The 19,205-nt window shown below is 34.9% G+C and overlaps 1 protein-coding gene across 3 annotated transcripts; it reads left to right on the forward strand.

Moving 5' to 3' along the window:
- Positions 1 to 199: 199 nt before the first annotated feature.
- On the forward strand, positions 200 to 19,138 carry LOC137408719 (protein-serine O-palmitoleoyltransferase porcupine-like). 3 transcript variants are annotated; one of them, XM_068095297.1, is made up of 9 exons: positions 200 to 338; positions 8,126 to 8,337; positions 8,769 to 9,032; positions 9,934 to 10,104; positions 10,319 to 10,450; positions 12,366 to 12,512; positions 15,049 to 15,197; positions 17,803 to 17,989; positions 18,802 to 19,138. In XM_068095297.1, the coding sequence occupies exons 2-9, from the start codon at positions 8,181 to 8,183 to the stop codon at positions 19,119 to 19,121; spliced, it is 1,527 nt and encodes a 508-aa protein (XP_067951398.1). In that variant the 5' UTR covers positions 200 to 338; positions 8,126 to 8,180; the 3' UTR covers positions 19,122 to 19,138. The 3 variants fall into 3 exon arrangements, with proteins under 3 accessions (XP_067951398.1, XP_067951399.1, XP_067951400.1); XM_068095298.1 differs by having other exon boundaries at positions 219 to 333; XM_068095299.1 differs by lacking the exon at positions 200 to 338 and having other exon boundaries at positions 8,245 to 8,335.
- Positions 19,139 to 19,205: the final 67 nt, after the last annotated feature.

Here is a 19,205-nt window from a genome sequence, read left to right on the forward strand (position 1 = left end):
TTGCATACTTGTGATTTATTTGGAAATTTAACAGAGCCACCCCGAACCGCAAAAGGAAATGAAAAATAGAGCGAAGTAAAGTGAAGGTCATAAAGTTTAGTTGCTGCGCCAAATATTTTGAAAATGTTACTACATCGATTAACTTTTGAAAAGCCTCTCGAAACACGAGTTACAACTTTCTAGCGAGTCAAACTGTTATCATGATTCAAGCATGGACAATTTAAAACTGCACCCACGTCACATTTGGGTTTCTACATAGATATATGCATTGTTACGGAATTCTGATTGTGCAAAGGCACCCTAAACTGAATACGTTTTAAAGATCTGTCTATAGTGAGGTAATGTAATTTTATAGATTTGAAGAGTTAAATTGACTTATTTCGATAATCGGCGGTTAGTAAGGTGTGCAACTGCTCCTACCTTTTAAAATATACTCTTGACTGATTGCATTATACTTCTTCTATGCTGACGTTCTAGAAGGTTTGCACAATTTGAAATTATGTAAGTAATACTGTTCCAAAACACTAGGTTTCAAATTTTAGGCGTTTTTTTACATTCTTTTTTGTTGTAAAATGATGAAATACTTTTTAGCTTTCATAGTAGATGAAGTGTGGCTGTAATAAGCGATAAGAAAGATGTAGCTGTACTTACTACGTTTAGATTTTGAGTACTTTCAATGTATAAATAAATATACATGGTCAAATATATAGTTAAACCTAATTATTGAAACAACCTTTCTTCTGTTTCAGAACAAAGCTTGAGTCATCATTTATAGCTGATATGTTAAGGCTATTGATAGCTCCCATGGCTAAAATGTACATGCAAATAATATTAGAAGGCTTTCTATGTAAAATGAGAGTTGATCGCTTGCTTGCTGGAATTGGTATTGAGAACGTTTGTCAGTATGATAACTCTATAGGCATCATGCTTAAAACTTTCTCTTTTACGCAACATGCTCACTAGTTCTAGTTGTTTCTTACTTATTAGTTACTTAACATAGTCAGAGAAATAAAGAAGCTGCACTGCTGTCCCAGGTAAGATGCAAGTTTCATTGAAGCCACTCTAAAAATGTTTGAAATTGTACAGATTAGCATTATAGCCTATCTAGGATGAACCTTATGTTTAAAGTTTATTTGATAGTAAAGTTTTTTAAAGTTTTTGATAGTAAATGGATGCTGAGCTCCACATGTCAATATCTGTGCCATGTTGGTTGCTAATGTAAAGTTTTACCAAGGTACATATCAGGTTTAAAACTACGAGTTCTATGTGATTGAACTTCCTATAGGAGCATCTACAAATTTTAAAATAACTACCTCCACGATAATTCTGATGAATCAGAAGCTGGTTTGGAGCGGGTGCTAGAGTGTCAGTCCGTGAAGCTGAATGAAGGTCATGATTTCGAATCCTACAGAATGCAGTATTTTTTCAACCTCCAATCATGCCTTTGAACAGATTGTAATTCTGTAGCTGCCTATCTACTTAGCTCACTACAAGAACCAAGCCTATCAAGTGGGTGTTTTCTTCTGGCTGAGGATTATTTTAAACCTTGTTTAAGATTCCCGGATATTTATTGAACTTTGTTACAAAAATAGCTATGGGCTAATTGCTATCACACTATTTTTTTTGGAAACATATTGTTATGAATTGATGTCCATTGTGTGTCGCTGTCCATACACAAATAATATGTAATATTACCTGAACGCTGGGTAATACAAAAAGTCTTTGCACAGAAAATTTACCTTTATTCAACATAATAACATTACCATTCTAATTTTTAAACTTCATATCGTGAGAAAAGTGTTTTGTGTAGTTCAAATAAGTTTAGAAACAAAAAAACTGTAAAGGTGTTTAAGCATGAGATAGTACGCAAGTAAAGCGTTATACAATTAATACGATCTGAGAAAACAAATAAAAATCATGAATATGCTGAATTAATAATAACAATGAGTACATAGAAGTGTGTGTATAAAAATCTTACTGTTACAGGAAATTCTATCCGTCAAAATTTTGAATACAACTGTATTAGTACAAGCGTAAAAATGAGATATCGGAATTAAACACACCACGGAAGTACACTAGTACCTTGTCTGACTGAACAGAGCAAGAATGTGGAGACAATTCCTATTTGAAATAACGCAACATACAACTGTTCATGTAAAAAGTTTTTAGTTTTTACAGTTTTTAGAGAATTACCTTAGGAATTGTTGCTAGTAAAACCGGAAATTAAAAGCATGTAATAAAATGTTAGAATATTTTAAGAAATTGAAAATAACAAATCAAAACAAAAAAGGTGATGAATTTATATTCATTATCTTTTTCCCTTTTTATGGATTTTAAAAGAAAACAAACGCAAAAGGTAATGTTAATTAATAGTAAATTGTACCTGCTTAGCTTGTAACCTGCAATCGTGGCTAGAAATAAAAATGCTAATACAACTCTGATATGCCGAACCAATGTATTTTAGATAAGGATGGATAGAATGTGTAAGAATGATAAAGGCGGCTTAGTGTAGTGGCTAGAATGACTGTCTGCAAACCGGGTGGTTTGGAGTTTGAATTCACTGCGATGCCCCAATTTTACATTGCTAGATTAAATTTGCTGTAATTGGACACACGAATAACAGACAAGTGACAAACTCTGAGATTTATATATAGATTGTTGCAATAGTTTTTAAGTCTACAATTTGACTTGATATTCATCACTGTCAGTGCTGCTTGTTAGACATGCATGTACATGTATGTCTGATCAATTATAGCTTTGCATTCATGTTTATTGTGTCGGGTAACTGGTCGGGCAACTGGTCGCATGGAGCAGAGGTTAGGCTTGATTATTAATTGGCCATTTTGTGACTGGCTGTCCACCTATTGTTGTTGTTTGTAAGGTGGAGGCAATTTACACAGACAGTTGAGTAGGGATTAGAATTGAAGCATAATCGGCAACCTATATATATATATATATATATATATATATATATATATATATATATATATATATATATATATATATATGAGTTATATATTAAAAACTCATAATTACTATTAAAAGTTTCATTAAATCAATTTTCTACGTTCTGTTTTTTAGTGGGATATATTTTGTAACGTGCAATGAATAGCTATGTCATTGAATTTTCATCCCAATCTGAGAGCGTCTAGAAACTCGCATTTGTCTGACCCTAGACAGGAGCTTTACTTTTGCACTTTGTTACAACGGGTGATGTGATTGTTTAACTTGACCTTTAACCTCTGACTGATGACTACCCAATGTTCGTGTGTTTGTTAATAGTGTAAAGATGAGCCCAAAGGTTGAAAGTGTCTGACCTACTGTGACCTAATGAGAACTTGAGAACTGTTTTAGCTGTTCTTATTTCTGACTTCAGTTTCCTGTACACCTTCAACTCACTAGTGGCACGGCTATGTTACAGTATGGTAGAAATGATGGTGGCTAAATGTCTGTTTACATTGGATGTTAATTCATTCAAGTATAGATTGTGGTTCATATCATGGTACAAATTGATAGTTCTAGTTCTAGATGATGTGTTGCCTCTAATTGGCTACGTAAAGTATACATTCACCAATGATCTTATCTTACTGTATATTATTAGAGATCTCAGTTTACTAGCTTTCTGACAATTACAAATAAGTCATGGTTTAAATTTCATTACAATTAATTCAAAATCAATTGTGAATACTTACATAAGTATTCACAATTCTATATAATTCTATGCAGCATATAATATATATAATTACTTGCTGAATGCCCTGTGTCGCATGAGTAATACCAACAGCTTATAAACATTACATCGCCTACTACATTACCTTTACATTACCTGCAACTGTTTATAAGCTGTTCTTGTGCAATGCCAGGTATTCGCCTAGTGAGGCCAGCTAACAATCGTTAAGCGGCATGCAACCTGTTATGTGGATTTTAACCGATGTAATGAATATCTTCGAAAACCGAATTGTTCGAGATCCGAAACAATTATTCCCATTAGAATTAATGTGTGTAAATTTTAATCCATTCCAAGCCGAGATAACAATATCGGTAAAGTATTTTTTTAACATTTTACACCATAAACTGTACTGTATACTACATACTATAAATAAAAACGGGTAGATATAGACCGTGTTTATTTTTAATAAAATCTTTTCTATCTATGATGATGAAAACAGTAAACAAAAAATAAACATTTTGTATGCTTTGCTCTTAAAAGATACAATACCAAAAATTGCAGAAATTAGTAATGAAATAGTGAAAAATACTACAGATCATTTGCATCAAAAGTCGTGTGAAAAGAAAAATATAAACAGCAATGGCTTGTTTACTTCACATCTTTGAAGGAGAATCCTCCTCCAAAACAATTTAGGATAATTCGACTGGAGGAGTTGTCTCCCTAGCAAATCTCTTTGGTAGAGAGATGTTGTCCCAGATGGTTCCTTCCTTTTTGTAAAGAATTTAGGAAGCGTAACTTGCTTCTCCCTTTGTTAACGAATGTTTCCATGCTGTTTCCGGAGCTGTTCCAGACATTTAATTCTAATGTGCATGCTCCAGTTTGTTGAGAACCGAATTTATGTTCAAGATCCGAGACGAACAAACCTAAATTTTTTGGTCAAAAACTGAATTGGTCAAGAACCGAAGCGTTCGAGAACCGAGGTTCCACTGTATACACAATATCTATACAAATAATTATGTAATGTTATAATTACATATATTCATGTAATTACATAATTATATGTATAATATACATATAATTATGTAACTATATGTACATAAAACCCTGTCACTCCCATTAATCTAAGTGAGTGGCAATACATACTTTGGTCTCCTATCAGAGACCTAGGAGTTTGAGTACTCATCTCAAGATTTTCGCTGTTTGCAATAGCTCGCTTTTTGCAACTCGTGTTTATTGTTGCCAGTGTATTTCTAAATACAAATGGGAATACTTATTAATGTACGTATTACCATTTGCATGCAAATATACACAGCATATATATAACGTATATGCTGCATATGCAGTATTTATATATACAACATATATTTATATGTATATTATCTTTATATTCCCACGACCAAACACGAGTGAAGCGATTGTTTGGGAAATTTATGATAAATGCATATGTGCACACAACTCACGAAAATTATTCATCAACGGCCGGCGTAAACCCTTGTACCAAAATCTCATCAATAAATTTAACCATTTTTCAATGGAGTCGTTTAAGTATAATAACGATACAAAACACATATAAACCTATTTAAATATGTTACCAAGTCTTTATTATTTGTAGAAAATTTCCCAACCCTTACCCATATAATCGGATTATACATAAATAGACAGATTAATTCGGCCTAAAATCGTTATTAAAACTTGTCAAGCCTTATTTTTATCAAAATTAAGACCGGCAAGGGAAACACCGAGTGACAGAGAATAGAACTATTAAGTCGTGCGCACTTCACAAAAAAACCGTGCACATTTCACCAGTCTATAGCATTGTCCAATTGCAGAAGGTTTCTGTAATTAACGTAGAAGTACTGAAAAGTTATCGTTTCTTTTTTGCCGATTTCAAAGTAACTGACATTTTGAACACTTATTAGTACTTTGGTATTACAACTGATGTCCAAAGCAGTGAAAGTAAAGGAAATGACGGTATTTTTTCTAACGATTCTTATAAGATTATAACAATATTTAATGGTAAGAATAATTATTCGATTAAATTATAAGATTTAGTTATAAGTTTTGTTATGAAATACAATGTTTTTGCATCCCCTCATTGTGGCATTATTTTGCCATACGGCATCAACAAAATGTTTCATGAAATCCAAATTGGTGGTCGGTGCGCTGAATATGTCGAAATACTGACAATACTAATATGCTATCGCCGAAATTTCTACCACAATGCCTGAAAGAGGCACGATGCTTGCTCTCTTTCAGTTTTGCATTGTTCGTGTTTTGTAAACTCTTAGCATTGCACGGTTGAAACAAAAATTGAAGAAAAGTAAGTGAAAGTGAAAATTTATTGCGCATTTTAGCGATTAATATAATATTTTCTATAAACTTTAATTCATTATACGTATATAACTAAACAACTACATATGCGACTTTAATTCGTTATCCATTGGTCCTAAGATTGATAGCGACGTTAAAGAAAGAAGTGAGGATCATAATCATAAGCAGATCATAACAACTAAATACACTAAAGTTACTGTAAATATGGTAACTATAATTAAGGTTAATATACTATTTTGTTAATAATTTTTAATATGTACAGTGCGTATATAAAATTATGATGTTTCAATTATCAGGTGGTGTTTGCATTAGCTAATTACTATGGGGTTCTATACCTCTCTATACAACTTCTTCGTTTTGTGATGCCAACACCTGAACGAATTAATGTCATATGACAGGGTACCACTGTATATAGATTCAGCTATGCCAGTTTTTATAGATGTTTAATACTATAACTTAATTAAACACAGGTTTGTAGTAAAGACATCTGTGACCTCCAGACATTTGTGACCTCCAGACATCTGTGACCTCCAGGTATCTGACCTCCAGATATCTGTGACCTCCAAATTTCTGTGACCTCTAGATATCTGTGGCCTCCAGATATTTGTGACCTCCAGATATCTGTGATCTCCAGATATCTGTGACCTCCAGATATTTGTGACTTCCAGATATCTGTGACCTCCAGATATCTGTGACCTCCAGATATTTGTGACTTCCAGATATCTGTGACCTCCAGATATTTGTGATCTCCAGATATTTGTGACCTCCAGATATTTGTGCCCTCCAGATATCTGTGACCTCCAGATATCTGTGACCTCCAGATATCTGTGACCTCCAAATATTTGGGACTTCCAGATATTTGTGACCTCCAGATATTTGTGACCTCCGACCATCTGTTACCTCCAAAATATTTCACTATACCATGACTGATTATGGGCTATAAAGCAGACAATCTCCTATTAACATCGTTGTACATCCTGTTAAAACTGGTGATTGGGCATCTTAGCACACTCAATAGTTACCATCATTGTTGACTGCACTTATTTCTGGCTTAACAATTTTCCCTCATTTTCCTACCGTCAATGCCAATATACTCAGACTGTAGTAACCCCCTACAAACTAGGAAGTGTCACTCACAGTTCACTGAATATTTCTAAACTGAGCATCTGTTTTCCAGTTTATTGGTCTCTTAAGGGTACTTGTTCCGTCTGTACCTTATTGTTACTATAGTGGCTGTATTATCTTACAATGAGATAAACAGGTCCCTGGTCTGGCAATAAAGCTCGCAGACAGACAGGCATATCGTTTCCACAGATTTCATTCAGTTTTACTTCTAAGGCTACATTTGTAATAGCTTAAATCTATGTCAATAAATCCTACAATGTCATTGTGTCTGTCTGTTAGTCTGCTATGTGTTTCCACATTTTTGGCTGAGTTTGTCTAAACTTTAACAAATAAGCATAAATTTGATTGGTTGATAGCATGTAGGGGAGAAAAAGGCAGCAATTTATGTTACTCACTGTAAGGCCCAAAGATAAAAAAAATATCCACTAAATTAATTTGTACTTATTTTTACCTTTAAATGACATAACTTTAATCATACATTTTACATTAACCAATCCCACTTTGTCATTGCTTGTGTACGTGTGTTAGTCTGTGCTTTGTCTGTCTGTTAGTCTGTATAAATACTATGCGTTTTCACTTTTTTGGCCTATTTCAGCCAAACTTCACAAGCCTAAGCTCTGTGCCTACTGATAGTTTGCTAAAATATTTATTTTTAAAACTGGGTGGTTCCTGTGTACCAGCCCCTTGAACACTCACTTGTGGAAGATTGAAAATGGAAGAAATTCATAGCATCAATTGACTTACTGCTAGTATGTTATATCTGTTTTAGCTTCATTGTTTGACAAGACGATATGGCTATGCGCAATAACTTCTAATTTTAGAAATATATTTGCTGCATGTCTTTCGTGACGATGGTACTTCAGTGTTTAGCTGAATGAAAAACAGCAGCATAGTGTTTATAATTATATCATATTATAATATTAAGGTAGATTAAGGTAGCAACATTTGCTTCTGATATTATATAAGTTATTTTATTTTTTAATATACTGTACGTTGCAGCGTTGACCATCAAATGGACACCCAGAAGTAATCTGGACATAGGCATTCGGGGTGCATGATGGATGACTTTGACTATGATTATGGCCCTGATATGGATCTCATCGACAACTACCCATGGCCAGATGACATTTATGACGACACAGGAGAGATCGATATGTCAAAGTTGATCGAAATACTTGAGGAGGAACCTGAACTAATGGAACAATTTAGGTGTAGGTCAAGGTCATTTTTATAATTGATAATTACCAACATTCGGTTCGATATTGATTATTAACTGCTTGGTTAATTTATTTTCGTCTAAGCAATAGCTGATCAATGATTGATCAATGGTATATAATTATGAATGAAATATAATGGAAAATAATACAAGGAGATTGATGAGCAACTGATATTCAATTTAGTGTAACAGATGTTCAGTGACAGCTGCCTATGTCGCTCACACGTGTTTAAGAATAATAATTATACAAAGTTTACCTCCGTCACAAGAGAGTAATAATATTTTAACATTATATTACACCATGATTATACATATAATTATAGTAATGACTTATTTAAAACTGCTGTAGATGCACTCTTTACAATAATTGTTATATCCTTATTTTATTTGTTGATTTTCATCATGACCTCTCGTTTTATTTTTCAGCTTTGTATGGCGAAGAAGGCATTGCTTATGCCGATGAAGCGCGTGCTATGATTGGTGGGGAGCAGACCATTGAGGCATTGTATAACAACTGTATTATTCCCAATCTGACAAGCGCTATGGAGAATGTCGTACCTCTGCTAGTAATATGCCTACTCTGTTCTATCGTCGCAAGGTGTCAGAATCGCTACGTGAAACACTCGCTGTCAGCTGCTCTCGGAGTTTATGCTCTGTATTGGTTCTTCACCTGGAACTCTCTCATTCTAGGTTGGAGAACTATTAAATGTACTCTCTCTTTCTATATTCTGTCTGTTACCATGTTATCAATGTGCGAATTCTGCAGATTTGGAGTTGTGCTCTCTTTGAGTTACCATGCAATAAGTGCTTCAATGAACATTCGTATGTAGCGGATTAACGCGGGTGCTTTGTTAAAAAAGATAAGGAATTCTACACTGGAGGTTATAGCGGCGCATTCCTGTCTCGTCAAATTGAAATAGGAATGACTGAAGTCTAGAAAATGTTCAAAATGGAATAGCTCGCTCATTATTTTATTGCGCATCATTTGCAAGAGCTGTTTCCATCTTCCGCAAACATGAAACGTTCGGTAAAAATTTGCGGGTACCAAAACTTGACTCGCGGATTTTCGCTGTCTCCATTTTGCGGTTGAAGCAATTGCGCGGATTAACCGAGTCATGGAAACATAGTGTGTCAGGGAAATTCTATAACTAGTGCTTAAAGCTTTCTAGATAAATTAAGGTGGTCAGTCTATGATTGGCTCATAGACTTACCTTGATCAACAGCATAGTCCTAGTGATGGGATATTAAATTAATAAATACGTTTGATGGTGAACGTTGCAATAAAGATATAATTTTCATTTTCGTCGACCTCTTGATTTCATTTTACGAAACTGCAATTTTTCGAGAACAGTGAAACTCGTATGCTGGAAATAAATTATGAGCCATACGTTTGCTTGAGTTTCTCAAAACTTGTTGAATTGATTGTAAATAGAGCTTTGACTTTATAATACTATCTCTTCAGAAGGTTGTTTTGTTTACACGCTGAAGTATCGCTAGCCATTTTCGGTATGGCGATGCATTTCCATGAGTATAGCTGTTCAACTTTTGCGTCTTCTCTTTCTTCTCTATTTCAATCTCTTCTCTCTTGCAGTACCCTATGGTCTCCTAGCCTGTGTCTTACTGCAATACAAAAGACTGCGAAATCGGGTGGGAGCTCTCCTGTCTAGTCTCACCCTGATATTCGTTATAGCCTGTGAATTTATAATACCCGCTGAGAACTGGCACAATGTGCGTGGAGCGCAGATGGTCCTCTCAATGAAAGGTATGAAAAACAGCTATTTTTTGCAAACCCGTATTTTTTTTGCTGATTATCATGAGACTTAATTAGTTGCTGCTGTTTAAGATGCTGTTCTGCTGCCATTTGGGATGTTATAACCAGTTTGTAGTAGTTATCTCCACCTGGTTCTTTGAACTAAATTGTAAACAAGCTAAACACATTCCTTTCTATTTCACAACATGCATTATGTATGTTGCAGTTATCTCCCTTGGGTTTGACCTTGCTAATGAGAGTGTAAAGAGTGCGCCTCTATTAGAGATGATAAGTTATCTCCTCCATCCAGGCAGTGTTATATTTGGACCCTGGATATCCTATCAGTATTATGTTAATGGTAAGGCCATGTAGTCATGTTCTTGTCTGACAAGAATAGCCTTACAAACCTCTGTTTATTATTCTGACATCTTCTCAGTAGTGATGGGCTTCTCACTCATTGGCTATGACGAGCAATACAGTATATTTTGGGAGCTGTCTTCTCTTAACAACAACAATTTATGACAATTATTGATTTGCTACCTGAACTCATTATATTGCATTGTGACGTTTACTCTGTGATTAACGAACAGTTAATTGCAGCCATCACGAAAGTGGCCGTAGGGTGGGATCCCTCCCCCAAAACGGCTCCAATGTGACGTAGTTGAACACGATGTGCTTCTGTTTACACTTTCATGCAACCTCATTCGCCGAAATCTTTTCACAAATAAACTTCACGCATTCAACAATACCAGTCGATTGTCCTTACTCGTTCATTTCATTATCATTGTAATGCTGTCACTTTGAGCTCTGATATCCAAAACCTAGCCTAAAAATCAGCTTAATTTTTTAATCTTAGCTCGAGAAAATTCATATCATCCTCTGATAAACATGAGGAGCCTGTTGGTCACCTGTGATGGTCAAAAAATGCTGTGAAAATTGTTTGCGCCATTTGGCGGAAAATATGGGTCACATGATCAGATTATGACTAGACTATTAGACCAAGCTGAAACGAAACTGTAAAGTAGCGCGCACTTATATTTGATAAGGGCTTTCCGGTAGAACCTGAATCGTTTGTCATAAACTAGTGCTATGAGACCTTTTATATCGAGCTTTTTATTGATCTTTCATTTCACGTGTCAAAACAATAACCACGTCAAGTGGAGTACGTTGTCAAAATAAGGGATTCCAACCTATAGCCGTTTTATTTAACTGTTCGTTTTTGAGCTTTTAAGAGCTTGTAATCACATTTCCACATATTTGGCAGCTACAACACAGCAGAGTAAAACATGGTGAACCTTTTAATACCAAATGACTGTAATGTGAATTTTGTTGCAAGTCAACCTTTAAGAATGGAATTATTTCTGGTAATTATTATTGAAGGTAATTCAGTTATAAGGTTTTTGGTGCTGGTTCTACCTTTGTGTTTTTGTAAAAATTGCAAGGACCCACCAAAAGCGCAAAATTTTGAGAAAATACAGCCCAAAACCTGGTTTTGTTAAAAATGCAAGCAGAAGCACTGCTTATAGAGCTGCAGCAAGTGTCTGTAGTTTGCGCTTGAGCTTAATTTTATTTGATTAAGGGGTTTGCAGGCTGGTGTTTTTATTAACGTAACCCCTGAAAGACCTCTTTACAAGAAGCTTTCTTTAGTCTGCTCTACATACAATGTTCGAGTAAAAGGTGTTTTATTTGGCTGAGCTCTAGCTGGGCTGTCTGATATTTGCGCTGGCGCTGTCTACAAATATATATCGGTTATGTTTATTCACAAAAGTCTTACTATAGAGATATAATATATATATATATACATACATATATGTTTTTTACTGAGTCAAATGTGTGCTTTTTTAATATCAGTCGCTGAAGGCTTCTACTGATTATCGATTGAGCTTTGGCTGATAACTCTAAAACCAATCACTGTACGCAATATAAAATAAGCAGATATATAATGAAAATATTAAGAGTGAATTATCAGTAAAAGTGCTCCAAATCTGTTTCATGCGATGCACTCCTCAGGTGCGGTTTAACTTTATTCTATACTCCACTTATCTTCTAGATTTCTAGTATAGAGTTCTCTTTTTATATGCTTTTGCACTTGCTTTTAGTACCTATATATATATATATATATATATATATATATATATATATATATATATATATATATATATATATATATATATATATATATATAATATAAATATATATATACATGTATATATACCAGTATATATATAATGTAAGATTTGTCTCACGTGGCTTTGATATACATACATTTGCAGGTGTCAGCTATAAAAGACAATGGTTTGATTGGAGGTGGTTATGTTATATCATCAAGTCCTTCAGCCTGGCAGTGATATACCTGACATGGTCTTCTTGCCTCAGTAGTTTTCTCATACAGCCTGCTACTTGGGGAAGGTGGCCTGATGGTGAGTTCTAGTCACCTGGTCTAACTTATCCATTCGTGTTACTTACACCTTACACAGATGTTCACACTAGTCACTAGTGTATACGTATGTATATATAGTTACTAGTCACTCGCCATACGATTTTAATCCGTTCCAGGGTTGGCATCGTATCGCAAAAATGTAACATTATCAGGAAACTGTAGTAATTATATAATGCAAAGATTTCCTGGTAAAAACCAAAATTTTATATTGGTGCTGTACATATTGAAAATAAATAACAAAATGGTATGTTATCCTTAGTAATTATAGTTATCTACAGTAGCTTTAGTGTATTTAGTGGTTATGATCTGCAATAAAATGTAACATTACAATGTACAACATATGTGCAGTAGCAGCAGTATGTACCGGAGTTCTGACCTTCGAGACAGACTTATAATATACTGTAAACTTTAGATTACCTTAGAATTTGGCTTACTAAACACACACTTACATTAAAGCTAAGTTTTAGTATGTATTTTAAACTATTTTACTGAATTTCAACTTTATTATTACCAAAATTTTATCACTAATTGGTTTCCGGCTTCGTTTTCACTATAACTTTTAGCTGACCTCATTAAAACCTCTTTTAACCTAATTCGGCATTAATATGTAATACCCTAGGACACTTATGTATTCGCGGCATTTAACTTTCGCGTTTTCGCGGTGTCATCCTCTTGCGAAAATTTAATGAGCGAAACTAAACTACCATAACGAACGAGCGAAAACGCGAAGTTAAATAGCTTTGTTCATTGATATCCACAATAAAATCGTCATATTAGAAATGCAGGCAATTTTCGACGTGGTTGGGATCAATGGGAAACTTCTGGTAAACTCATTATAGCTAATACACCGACTGAGCAGCATGGCAAAGCAAATTAAGATTATATCAGTTTAGTCACCGAATTTGTAACTGATGAGGATGAAAGTCTGGTAGGTGAAGTCATAAAATTGCAGAATAATTATTGTAGTGATGAATTTTATTACCAACCAAAAACAATATCAACCCTCATCAGGTCTAACCACATTATCTCTTCCACTGCCAACCATGTACAAATTAGCTACCGGCCTAGTGCCAGCCATTTTACCGAAATTGCCGATATTGCTTCATGATATGTATACAGTATTTTTTCAAGTTCTACTTTAATTATCTGTATAATCACGAAAATCTAAATTGGCAATTATGTCATCAACAACTAATTACCTGTTTTATGACTCGCGCGAGGTAGTTAATGAACTCGCAAAAAAATGTTCGTTTTTAGATTAGCAATTCTCAAACAAAAGTTTAAAATTGCTTCGTTGTTTTAGGCTGATTTTATAGATAAATCTTCGGACAACACAGTCAATTTCATAAAACACTTAAAGACCGTGGGTTATGTGGTCAACAAATAATAAAATCAGGTTACCAGACAATTGCTGAGAAAGTCCAAAAATGCGTTTATGGCAGTGGCCCCTAGAAAACGCATAAATGCGTTTATGGCAGCGTAAGGGTTATACAGTTTTAGTTGTGAAGTTGGTTGCTACCTATCTATTTTCTTTTTCTTGGGATTCGAGTGTGAAAGTCACAGCGGGAGGAACCTAGACGTCATTGATAGTCCAAAAAACAAATGGCAGCAAGTGATCAAATTGAATTGCCGATCTCACCCACACATTTCAACCTGTGGTTTACAAATACGAACTAGTCCCAAATTGAATTTTTTTCTTATTAGCAAACTGGACCTGAGGAATGTAATCTGTTTTTTGCACTGCATTTATTTTCACATCACTCTATTTTTGCACTCATCAGAGCTGCGAAATTAAGTTGCAGCGAAATTTTATTCTGTGTGCTACTCACGAAACTAAATACTAGCGAAATATAAGTGTCCTAGGGTAATGTAGCTTTTTGTTAGCAAGCTAAGGGAAGTTGTCTGACCCTCTCTTGCAAGGGATCGCAACTCCAACTTTGCTATTGGGTGTAAAAAGGAAAATACATTTTTCACGCAAGGAATGCCCAACTGAGAGAAATCAGTCATCATATCCCTTTTAGGCGTTGTGAGAATGTTTTTAGTGAACAACATATCGGTATCTTTATTATTTCGACCTATTAAGCACACCGACTGCCAAATTTGAATTTTGATCGAATTTTTTTGTTGAATTCATGTAGCGAAATAGCATTTGTATGGCTGGGATAAAAAACCATCGTCCTTCATATTGAAGACGAAAAAATCGTATAACAGGGACATCGTAACCCGAGGGCGCACTGTACCTTTGACTCATTTCTGGTGGAACCAAAAAGAATTTTCTCATATTGCTAGCATATGCAGCAGTTGAACATAAATGATCATGTTTTATCCCCTGCCAGTAAAGCTATCGTTTTATTTCTGCTATTGTTTTATTTCGGGTTATCTAGATATATGGTTAAAATATTAACCATCCCTGGTATTGTAATAATATATTGTACTTTCCTGCATGGGATTACAACCATGCGTATTTATTAGCGACGTAAGATTTAGTGAATAAACCATATTTGATTATAATTTAGCATACCGAGATGCCCAATCTTTCCGGATGAGCCACTACTTTGTGTGCAGTCTGGCTGAGGCTACATTACTGCTCTCTGGTGTCGGAGAGTATAATGGCGATGGGGAGTTGTCCAATCATGTCCAAGTCAGTGAGCCACTCAATATTGAGGTATGGAATGACAGCAATTTATTTGTGGTCCTGGTTGCTACTGGTACTTAAGACGAGTGCGGTAAAAGCGGGTTCACACTATATCACAGTATATTCGTGTTAATCGCACGATACTTCGGGATCATCTATAATAACAACGTTCACGTCACAAACCCATATACATTTACATTAGTGATATGTCGACGTCGGGGCGTTTTCATTTTACAATACAGTCGCAGAAACGACGAAATCCTAGTCCTGCAGTAACTGCCATGAAAGAAAATATCAATCGAGCAATTCGCGATGGCAAATCACCATCACCCAAGTGGAACAGATTGTACAGGCTGTCGTGGATGCTCGGTAAACTATCGGAAAAGTTCGACAGTTCCAAAGTCTCCTGAAGCTTCCGCATTGCCTCAACGATGCCTTCGGTTTATGATGCACATAATCGACGAGTTATCAGCGATAAGACAACGGCGACATATGGCAACATACTGTGAACGAGCCTTTAAAATGTATTTACAGTGACTGGCGTAACATAAAACAGTCTGAGTGTTTGAAGAGCCTCAGCTTATGTTAAACTATGTACCTCGCATCTCGCTGTAGTTCTCTCTAATATTGAAACTAGCACAGATCAGTTAGTTACTAATTGTGTCAAATCAATTCCTTTGCCTAGCCTCAGTTCTCTCGTGTCTTGCTCTCTATAGAAGACAATTGAGCTCCTTGGCCTAGTCTTAGTTCTCTCTTGTCTTGCACTTTATAGAAAACAATTGAGTTCCTTTGCCTAGTCTCAGTTCTCTCTTGTCTTGCACTTTATAGAAGACAATTGAGTTCCTTGGCCTAGTCTCAGTTCTCTCTTGTCTTGCACTTTATAGGAGTCAATTGAGTTCCTTGGCCTAGTCTCAGTTCTCTCTTGCACTTTATAGAAAACAATTGAGTTTCTTGGCCTAGTCTCAGTTCTCTCTTGTCTTGCACTTTATAGAAGTCAATTGAGTTCCTTGGCCTAGTCTCAGTTCTCTCTTGTCTTGCTTTTTATAGAAAACAATTGAGTTCCTTGGCCTAGTCTCAGTTCTCTCTTGTCTTGCACTTTATAGAAGACAATTGAGTTCCTTGGCCTAGTCTCAGTTCTCTCTTGTCTTGCACTTTATAGAAAACAATTGAGTTCCTTTGCCTAGTCTCAGTTCTCTCTTGTCTTGCTCTTTATAGAAGACAATTGAGTTCCTTGGCCTAGTCTCAGTTCTCTCTTGTTTTGCTCTTTATAGAAAACAATTAGTTCCTTGGTCTAGTCTCAGTTCACTTTCTTGCATTTTATAGAAGACAATTGAGTTCTCTGGTCTAGCCTCAATTCTCTCTTGTCTTGCACTTTAAAGAAGACAGTCGAGTCTCGACATACAAAGTTGATCAGTTTTTATATTTTCCTGCTTATTTTTTCTATAAAAACACATCAAACTTTGTTTAATTTTCTCCAATTTGAAAAATTTTTCTATTATTTCTTCAGGTAGTTTCATATAACATTTAAACAAATGCTTTCTATAAAACAATGTAAAAAAACTAAATTGTCTAGGAAAGTATATGAATAAGCTAGTAGTCAATAAATAAAGATTTTTATCATCACAAGGGTGAAGCAGGGCACCTTAGGTGGAGCCCTGCCTCACCTCTAAGGGTGGATAAGGGCTCCACCCTTAGGTGGAGCGATGCATTTTTTTCGTAATGCCCTTAGAAAGGCTTTGGACATACGGGGCTTTTATTATTGTAAAGATTCTTGTTTTATATTGGGTATTTTTATATTGGGTATTTTTATATTTGGTATTTTTATATTGGGTAATTTTATATTGGGTATTTTTATATTGGGTATTTTTATATTGGGTATTTTTATATTGGGTATTTTTATATTGGGTATTTTTACATTGGGTATTTTTATATTTGGTATTTTTACATTGGGTATTTTTATATTGGGTATTTTTATATTTGGTATTTTTACATTGGGTATTTTTATATTGGGTATTTTTATATTTGGTATTTTTATATTGGGTATTTTTATATTGGGTATTTTTATATTGGGTATTTTTATATTGGGTATTTTTATATTGGGTATTTTTACATTGGGTATTTTTCTATTGGGTATTTTTACATTGGGTATTTTTACATTGGGTATTTTTATATTTGGTATTTTTATATTGGGTATTTTTACATTGGGTATTTTTATATTGGGTATTTTTACATTGGGTATTTTTACATTGGGTATTTTTATATTGGGTATTTTTATATTGGGTATTTTTATATTTGGTATTTTTATATTGGGTATTTTTATATTGGGTATTTTTATATTGGGTATTTTTTTATTGGGTTTTTTTATATTGGGTATTTTTATATGGTATTTTAGGCTGTCATTCGCTTCTTTCTTCGCAAAGGTTGTTTGCTCATGTTTTACTATTATATCTTGTTTTCATTCTAAGAGAGGTATTTTCTTCTTTCAATATTACTACCACTCGCAAGAACCAGTACAGCGTTTGGTTAGCGAAGTGTTATACGGCTTTTTACATCACGTTCAACCATGCCTGGTGGTGTAGACAACTTCTTATTTGTCTGAATCCAGCCTCATATCTTTATCGTAAATGTTTTTCAGCTTCCCCGATCGTTGGTTGAGGTTGTGACGAGCTGGAATCTACCAATGCACAAGTGGCTGCGGAACTACGTGTTTCGGATCGCAAGGCCCAAGTACGGCGCATTTTCAGCCATTTTGCTTACCTACGCCAGCAGTTCTCTTCTGCATGGCCTCAACTTCCAACTGGCTGCCGTCCTCCTTTCCCTCGGTAAGTCTTTTCTTAATGTTGGTATAGTAGCGCTAACTTTTCATTGATTAATGCTTAGGAGTTATGTACCCTTATCAAGTTTGTTTGTAATACGCATAATTCATGTTCCTCTTTTCTGGTTGTCTTTTTTGTTGAGCATTCGTCTAGTCGCTCTTGTTTTAGTTGTTACTAAACCTTTTTGCCATTTTCCTGTCGGAGTTGTCTCGCCTTACAAAGCCAGCCCGATTTCATTGCCTTATCTGCTTCCAAATCTCTACTTAAATTGTAAGGGTCCTGTTAATGTGGTAATCTGACACCCAAACATTTTTCTCTTTATGATATCCAGATTTGGTATTTACACCTTACACTGTGACAGGTGTTCACACTAGTGACTAGTATAGTGCGCACTCGCCATACGATTTAAATCCGTTCCAGAGTTGGCATCGTATCGCCAAAATGTCGTATAGATGAGTATAGAAAACTATAGTATTTATCTAATGCAAAGATTTCCTGGTAAAAACCAAAATTTTATATTGGTGCTGTACATATTAAAAATAGTAACAAAATGGTATGTTAACCTTAGTAACTATAGTTACCTACAGTAGCTTTAGTGTATTTAGTGGTTATGATCTGCGATAAAATGTAACGTTACAATGTACAATGTATGTGCAGTAGCAGCAGTATGTACCGGAGTTCTTACCTTCGAGACAGACTTATAATATAAACTTTAGATTTATTTAGAATTTAGCTTACTAAACACACACTTAACCCTTTCACTGCCAAGCATGTACAAATTTCAATTTTCATGTTTAATATACATGTTTTCTTTGTAGGTATTTACTCCTACATCGAACACTCCTTGAGACAGATATTGGCTAAAGCTCTAAGCTTATGCATTGAAAGCAAACAGTGTGATCAGTGTTCGCATAAGTATAAACGTTTCCATATCGGAAGCATTGTGGTTAACATCCTGTTCACGTGCGTTGCTATGTATCACTTGGCATATCTCGGCGTTATGTTTGACACAAGTGAAAGCGGTGGACAAGAAAAAGGATACTCTATGGTACACACTCTACGCAAATGGAGGAAGTTAGGATATGCAAGCCATATTTTTGCTTTATGTACATATGCTTTCTATTGGCTTGTCAAATAGATCTTACATATATTTAACAAATTGTTTATGCGTTGCCTAGCTACATGTATCTAGTTAACATTGTATTTTATAAACAAGGTGTGC

Source organism: Watersipora subatra, chromosome 11, assembly GCF_963576615.1.
Source record: "Watersipora subatra chromosome 11, tzWatSuba1.1, whole genome shotgun sequence".
NCBI lineage: Eukaryota > Metazoa > Bryozoa > Gymnolaemata > Cheilostomatida > Watersiporidae > Watersipora > Watersipora subatra.